The 9,080-nt window shown below is 36.8% G+C and overlaps 1 protein-coding gene across 1 annotated transcript; it reads right to left on the reverse strand.

The window, feature by feature from the left end:
* Positions 1-1,431: 1,431 nt before the first annotated feature.
* LOC128236630 (alcohol dehydrogenase [acceptor]-like) lies at positions 1,432-5,331 on the reverse strand. Its single transcript, XM_052951611.1, is given in 3 exon segments — positions 1,432-3,302; positions 3,304-4,114; positions 4,729-5,331. Coding segments are annotated over 3 exon segments (1,800 nt in total). The 5' UTR covers positions 5,148-5,331; the 3' UTR covers positions 1,432-2,732.
* Between the last annotated feature and the right edge of the window lie 3,749 nt (positions 5,332-9,080).

The raw sequence follows: 9,080 nt of genomic DNA on the forward strand, positions 1-9,080 counted from the left end.
TTTTGGTTTATTATCTCCAATTGTTCAATGTATATGTATTCTTCAAAAAGCAAGTTCGTGTGCATCTATTTGTATGTTACATTATACCATTTTGTTAAAACAAAATTATGGTGTTTAAACATATTAGAGTATTCTTATGTGTTGAAAATCGCCTGTCATATCTATGTTAGTTATGTCTTATTGATATTAAAGTAAACTGTTTAAACGCTGTGTGTGTTTTTTCTATCAAAAGTAATGTTAATAATGGGGGGGGGGGGGGGGGGGGGTTAAACGTTCATAAGTCACCGCAATACCGTATAGCTTTTAGCGTTCCGTAGAGACATTGTCCTAGTTTTATGGAGACAAATATTCCAAAAAAAAGGACACCACCACCACCACCACAACAACAACAACAACAACAACAACAATAAAACACCACCACCACCACCAACAACATCAATTACAACATCAGCATAAACAACACTCAAAACAGCAACAACAACAACAACAACAGCATTGACAACAACCAAACATTCTGACTACATTTTTACAAGTTTCATATTTAAAACAGATATATATATATATATATATATATATATATATATATATATATATATATATATTATCATAATTTCAGCAAAAAAGCATCAGGACCTCTAAACGAAAACAAAACAAGAGTAAAATGTGGCAACACAAAAATATTGCAATGTAAACCTTGTTGTGAGGCTATTCGAAGTTTTGATGTCGCACACAAGATAAGAACATTTCTAATTAACCACAGGTTTCAGTTCATGTATTTAGTACATTTTTGTGTTGATCAATGTGAAAAAGAAACAGGAAAATTGCAGGTGCGAGGTAGGTCAAACTTGGTTTTTACGAAAATAGAGCTTTGGAACATTGGAACAACCCAAAATGAAATGGGACCACCAACTTATCTGTTCAGCAGAATCTATATTATCAAGTATTTTTCTGATGTTGTTTCCAATAAATCAATTTTTTTATGTAGACTTGTTGTTCATTGCTAATATTTTTGTAAAACTTTTTAAAGTCGAGCTGTTAATGATATTGCAAGCATTTTATGGTCATTATTTAATAATTGTAATGGTCTCAAGTTTTCCATACTTCCCTTTTTATACAGCAGTGAAAATATGAACTTTTGTAAGGACATAGAGTATAGGTTGTCGTGTCCGGGCTATTACTTTCTCTTGTATGGACATATTTTAAAATAACTTGCCACATGAGTTTGACATATTAAGACGACATGTCGCGTACAAGACCCATGTCCCTACCTCTGGGTTTATTCACAATAGAATGCGGAATAGAAGTGTTCAAGGTTTAATGACATCCGGAAAATTATTTGTTTTATTGGTATCGTGGAAATACTGACATTGTTCATTTCTTTAATATAATGGCATCGGAAAAAATGCTACCCATATTAAATCCATTGCTCTTTACGTTCATTAACTCTATTAGCTATAGAAAACACTTAAACTTTATTAACCAAGAGACACAACTCTTATTTAGTTATATATATGCATTTTGATATATTTGATTTGCATTGTAACGTGTATTATGGGCCCTTTTATTGAAATAAATTTTCGTTTCTTCGTTCATTCAGAGTGACATGGCCTTCACAGAAGTCACAATCACTCTTTGTGGGTTTTTTTGGGTTTATTTCAATATGCTTCATAATAGATAATAATTATAATAATTACAATACTTTATCTACATTTATAAGTACACAGTTAGGGTTTCTAAAGCGAGATCAGATCCCGGACGGAAACAATCTAAGATCTTTAAGCTGATTGGACTGTCATACGACAGATAGATAGATCTCTTCCGGTATTTTGAAGACCTTATCGTATCCGATGTACGACAATGTGAATGGCGGATGTCTGAGCCGGTATTCATAAAACACCTTAAGTCATGGCCTTACTTAAGTCAATTACTTAAGTTCATATCTCACTTACCATATGATATAATCGCTACATAATATCGTACTCTATTATCATTGATTAGATTCAAAATACACACTTTCATGTTAAAAACATTTAAAATGTTATATGAAGACCGGTCCTGGTGACACAAATTTATTTTGGTAGCATTGAAAAGAGTTTGTATGAAGAGAAAACACAAATATAACATCTATTTTGGCATCGAAAGATTGATGAATTGGAAGTTTCACGTCGGATTTCAGTTGAATCAAAGAACAAAAACACACACTGCAATATCTTTATCTAAAGTGGATTTTCGGCCATTTATTTAACATAATAGTAACCAGATAGTGATACCTTTTAAAATGCTATCAAAACCGTAAAGGGTCCCCACGTATCATATTTAGCAATATTGCCAATGACAGATTATACAACAAGTGGAATTGTACATCGGATCCCGTAAGGTGAGCGTGTTTCAAAACTCAATATTTTAGTTTGAACAAAAAGACACAACTGTAGGGATATAAAGTCAAGGCAAAAGCAATCATATACACAGTACATATATGTACTACTGTACAACTACTGTATGTGCAGTGTGTGTTATGTGTTATATACATGCCGAGTAGCATGAGTGATTTCGTCACCGTACACGTGATTTCAGCTACACCCATAACGTTTAACATGTACACGAAGGCGACCAGTTTATGCAGATACATACTATAAACATGTACTTGTGAATTTACGAATTTTTCGAAACCGGCCAATTCAGTAAACGCAACCAATATGAGTTCGACGCTAAGTATTCATTCTCAAAAGTCATCATGTTTCTTTCCACCTTTTGCGCAACTCCTCCACGCTGTCAATTCCTCTGATCATATCCGCAGCCTTTTCCGCAATCATGATAGTCGGAGCATTTGTGTTTCCGGATGTTACATGGGGCATGACAGAGGCATCCACCACTCGTAGGTTCCTGATGCCTTTCACACGCAACTGGGGATCGACGACAGAGTTTGGGTCATCTCGTGAACCCATTCTGCATGTTGATGTAGGATGATACAGAGTTACAGCAAAATGTCGTATGAAACATTTTAGATGTTCGTCGGACAGATATTTCGTATGGTTACATACTGGTACATTTAACCTGTTAAAATGACTTCCAATATCGGTGAATGGTTTAGTTTTCAACACTTCCAAGGCTTTTTTCATGAGTTCTATCATTTGTTGCATATCCTCGTCTTTTTCAAAGTAATTAGGGTCAATTGCTGGGTAATCAAACGGATCGTTGCTCTTTAACATTATAGTACCTTTACTAGCAGGATGGAGAAGAATTGTTAAAAGGGCAAAGCCGTCAGTCCACTCATTAGGGAACAAACCGTTTTTTTTGTTTAACAGAATAATGAGCTAACTCTTTTATCGGAAGAGATGCAAAAAGATGGAACTGTGAATCGGGGTATTTGGTTTTACATTTGGAAGATTTGAGGAAAGCCGTCCCTACTAGTCCCGTGGAAGACAAAGGCCCAGATCCAAATAAGAGATACTGTGAAACAGACGAGAGGGACGCGGCTCTTGGTCCCGTGAGTCCTTCTGGTGAACTCATTATTCCGGGTATGAACGAATACACATGATCCTCCATGTTTTGGCCTACTGGTAAGTCCATGATGACTGGTATGTTGAGATTTTCCAGATGTGTCTGAGGCCCCACTCCGGATAACATCAATATCTGCGGCGAGCCTATTGCTCCTGCCGACAGGATGACTTCCCTATCAGCATATACAGCATGCTTCTTATTGTCCTTAACGAAATAAACGCCTCTTGCTACTTTGCTTTCGATAATGATTTTTGTTACATGAGCATTTACTACCACGTGTAGATTATCTCTACTCATCGCCGGTCTTAAAAATGCAGACACTGTACTAGCACGGGATCCATCTCTAACATTGATCTGGCTTGCTGCAAAACCGATTTGTTCTTCACCATTGAAGTCTACTTCCGAGTACCCTAACTCTTTTCCTGCGTCTACAAACCTCTTCCATATCGGGAACTCAGTGTCTTTCATGACAGCGAGAGGTCCTCCTGCCCTGTGGTATTTGGAATTCTTGAGGTCATCAATTTGCATGTCTTCTGATTTCAGGAAGTATGGAAGTACATCTTGATAACCCCAGCCTTCACATCCAAGCTCCATCCATTCATCGAAGTCATGCCTGTAACACCATGACATGTCAGAAATATCTTAAATAGCAAAAGAGATGTCAATGTTAATTTATTTATTTTACTACGATTGAGAAAGAAGTTATTACAACATTATATTAACCACCCTTGTCAGCACGATATTATGCGAGAGTGTGGTTTTGTGTTGTTGGGGAAACCAGAGTGCCCGGATGAAATCCACTTGTTTGGATTGGCGACCACAAACTAAAATCACACGCGCCCAGTCCGGGAACTGAACCCGGGGAAACGCGTGCGTTAACCACTGCGTTAACGTCGACTTTATCAAGGCAGCTACCCAACCATTTAATATTAACGACAGTTTGACATTTGTGTAAATCTGGATGTTGTCGTGTGATGTTAAATGCGTTGTGGTTAGTATTTTGATTCTTTTGACCTTTTGGAGTCTTAGTAGTTGGGGCTACCGGCCGTTTGCCGGATTTTATTAAAACATATTCAAATTATTAGAACTTAACGCTTTGATAAGCATATACATTCCTACGATATAAGAAAGTTTCATTGAAATACAGATATCTTTTATTGGAATGAAATATTGCTTGTTCTACAGTATTGTTTATGCTTATGTTTGACACAAATAACGTAAACTTACCGACTCCCTCTGACGTAATTCATGAGATTCAAATTGTTGGATCCTCCAAGAACTTTGCCTCTCGGCCAGAAGTGGCGATTTTTCCCACCAATTTGCGCAAATCCTGAGTTTTTCTGAGGCGTTGTTCTATAACCCCAGTCCCATCGCGTCTTCCAGACGGCCAGGGCCTGTACTGGAATGGAAATATTGGCATTTTCCGTCTCTTCCCCGCCCGCTTCAATTAACAAAACTCTTGTTTCCGGGTCTTCCGACAGTCGGGCTGCTAGTACACACCCGGCGGAGCCACCGCCCACAATTATATAGTCATAAGTAAGGTTTACTGTATCCACTGTAAGTTTGGTATTTTTCACTGTATATCTGTATAATATAAACGCAACAACTACAGCAAAGATTGATAGTTTTACACCAGTAAGCTCCATGACAACAGTGAACGTTCAGTGTAGACTGCTTATTTACCTGACACACATACACCAGGTAGGTTTATTGATTAAGATTTAAGAGATTAACGTTTCAGTGTAAAGCCAGACTGTGGGTATGTATGCGTCCTATTTAATAGATTCGTCCTATTAAATAGTGAGCCGTAAAATCAAACACTTAACACACGGATATATTAAATCCGTAAACTAAAGTTTAAAGGACGTTCATATATAGCAAGTACATGTATGTCATGTATTTTAAGATAGGAAGGCATAAACATATTGACAGTCTGTTTGATTTGACAGTTTAAGTGTAGTATATTGCGTATCATAATAATTATTTGTTACCTGGATGTAATGCAGTAGGTTACCGTATACTGATTATATATGTTTCAATTCCAACTATATCGGGTTTAAGATTTCTATACATAAACAATTACGATTTTAAATTGAGGCAAGTTTAATATGTTTTGTGTGTTTTAACGTGTTATGTTATCTTCGTCGTACAATAGCGAAAACATTTTTAAAACATGTCCCTAATTAAGGTTAGTTAATTGTGTCCCATAGTTTGGTAAAATCATTGTCCTCAGCATTTATTTTGGCATATATACTGAATTTGCATCTTTTTTCCTTCAAGTTGTGCTTGATAATTATATCAAATATTATGCGTGTTTGGCGAGTAATTGTCAACTTAAAAAAGTGGAAATCCATATAAAAATGGTTATTTTTATTAATTAATGTTATTCGATAAGATGGTATGGACGTTACGTCATATGCCAGTTCGGCAAATAATTTAACACATTAACAAAAGGCAATGCATGTAACTGGAAAATACTACACCAAAAGTTATGGTTAATTTTGCATTGCGCATTCCCTCAATAAGATGTATCTGTATATTAATATTGTAGTTAATACCTCAAAGGCTTATCAATGTTCCGGAAAAAATAAGTATGAACAAAGAGCATTAACTAAAAAAACTACACCCAGAGTTATGTTTCTTTTGCATTGCACTTCTCCTCAATTATATATGTCTGTATATGAAGTTTAAAGACAATACTTCAAAGACGTTTCGATCAATGATCCGGACAAACAAATAAGTATGAAAATTAACAGAGGGCAGTAACTTAAACACTATATCCAGAGTTATGGTTCTCTTGCACTGAACTTAATCTCCTCATTCATTTTATAATATGTAGTTTGAAGTCAATACCTCAAAGACTTCTAAAGTTATGCTCCGGACAAGACCAAACACACACACAAGCGCGCGCGCATGCGCGCGTATCATAACTATATCCCCTTCGCCTTTCGGCGGGGGCTAAAATGTAAGAAAACACCACTTGAGTGTATAACAATTTTATTGATCAAAATTTAACAAACACATGTCGAGTCATCACAAGCAACTGCCTGAAAATGAAAAAATAAACGCATTTTATGGCCATGCAAGTTTCATATTTCATCAAATTTTCTTTCAGCGGATGATTGAGACAATTAAGTTTATTATTAAGATTTATAACCAACTGACAATTGTATAATGCATTTGAATGTATGGCTAACAGTATTAAAGAGCAACAGAAGTCTTAACGGCAAAGAAATGCTTACCTGAGGAATTCTATTTTCGTCCGACTGTTGAAAGAAAAATGTATACAAACTAAGACAGACTGTGAGTTGAATAAGAACAAATATAAATGAAAATATATTAACAGCATGACATTCACTGATAAGTTCAACGATTGAGATAGAGTATATCGAAACGTGTAAAACACCAATCCAGACTAAAATGTACCACAAACAAAACACACATTTGCTACTGGTTAGTTCATATACCTAAGCATAAAAAAGGAAAACAAAGGCTTCGTCCGTTGGAAAAGTTCAAAAGGCCATGGCCCCAATTTCTCGAAACATCTCAAGCCCCTTATAAAAGGATTAAGTTTATCTCACTACTTTTGTTTGGTATATTTTGTGTAATCTTAAAATTCTTAAGACTTCTGATGCCATTTGTTTTACTGTGGTCATTGGTATAAGGACACAATGACCACATACTATCAATGACCACATACTATCAATGACCACATACTATCAATGCAGACGATAAGAGACACACACAACAGCTCACATACGAGTTCACATATTTAACTAGTATTACCAGTGGATTCTCCTTGGCATTCACAGTGTCCAGTGCTGCTGCAGGCTGCCTTCACGTCATTCGGGCATGTGAAGCTGTGGCAGTCTCCTGGTCCATGGCATGTTAGGCGCTTGGCGAATAGCGCGTACCTCTTGCCCACTGTGGTACAACATTTATTTCATAACATACTAGAAACAAGACTAAAAGTGAGAAATCTAATAGCCTAAATTTTAAGAAATATCCTGGTTAAAGTCAAACGTATCAATTCCATACAAAATACATTACACAGGTATGCTTTTTTCGGTTAGCTCAATGGTTAGCGCGCTCGCTAATTACAAAAAACGACCCCGGTTAAATTCCCGGCTTGGGCGCATATGGGTTTGATTGGTGGTCACCATGCCGGAAAAGTGGGTTTTCTCCGGGTTCTCCGGTTTCTCCCACAACGCAATACCACACTCCCGTGTAACATCGTGCCGTAGAGAGTGACTTTGCATAAGTTTATATAATTTTCTTCACAATCGTTTAAAAACGCTTAAACTAACTGTTGTGATAGCTGTCTTGGCTTGGACATAGAAAACTAAGAAAACACCTTCGTCTGGTTTACATGCACATGAATCTATTAAATTCCGTTAAAATACTACATGATTTATCATGAAAAATGGACGTAAGAACAGAATTGTCATATTGCGACATATTATATAAAATAAAAGAAAGGCTACGTGTGTCGGTTGATTTATGGGGTTGTATCTCTTGTCGCTTCTTGCGTACACATCACATGACTGACCTGTGGTCTTATGTGATATGGCATTTACGCTAGCAAAACAACTCCGCAATTTAACCGGTTAAGGTAATATTCCCTATGACCATATGCGTTGACAAGGGAATGCATTATTGAATACTACGGCTGGTAGAGGGTAGTTTATAAGCGTTGTCTTTGGGCGTTGCTTTCCCCAAAAAAATGTTTCATTTAGAAAGGAATTCAAGTATGATATTAATTGCTACAGTTGCTCCTTTCTGAATGAAAAACTTAGGAGTTGCAAAGGATTAATGATTCAGTGCTGAGCAAAAGCTTATATTAAACGTTTCATTTTTTACTATAAGGCCTTAAAATGGTTTGGTTAGGGTTAAATAGGTAGGGTAGGTATGCTTTTTTATTTATTTATTTTATGATGCTTTATATAAGAATGTTATTTTCATCTTTGGAAAATGGTGTTTAACTACATATTAAAACAAACTTTTCATATTTTTTTTACAAGCTGACCATAAAAACGGTCGGGTCGGGTTCGGGTCGGGTCGGGCGGGTCGGGTCGGGTCGGGTCGGGTCGGGTCGGGCGGGTCGGCGCCTAGGTCATAGGTAGGGTCGGGTGACATAAACAAAATGTATTTTTTAGGCCTAAGCATAAATGTTTACTACGTGCTTATGGTGAAGCTTATGTTAACTATAAAAGTCTGGTTGACTGGTTTAGACCTGGTTGATGGGTGGTGTCTTCACAATCACAGTGGCCGGAAGCTGAACATGTGACGGTATGCGTGTCTGGGCACGTGAAACCGGCGGCGCTACAGTCGTGCACCTTGTTACACGCAGCGCGCTTGCCCACTGGGAGGAGGAAAATAACGTTTTATGGCATGAGTACATTCATTTGAAAAGTTAACAATTTGATTAACGGCATCCTTTTTTTAACATTTAAAGTTGAAATAATTCAGATTGTGCTAATATATTTAGAAATAATGCCGATTATGTGTGTGTCCAAAACAATTCCTAGGTAAAACACACTTGAACGAAAACAACAATTCCATCAACAACATTGTTTATT

The sequence above is a fragment of the Mya arenaria genome, chromosome 6 (assembly GCF_026914265.1).
Source record: "Mya arenaria isolate MELC-2E11 chromosome 6, ASM2691426v1".
Taxonomy (NCBI): Eukaryota; Metazoa; Mollusca; class Bivalvia; order Myida; family Myidae; genus Mya; species Mya arenaria.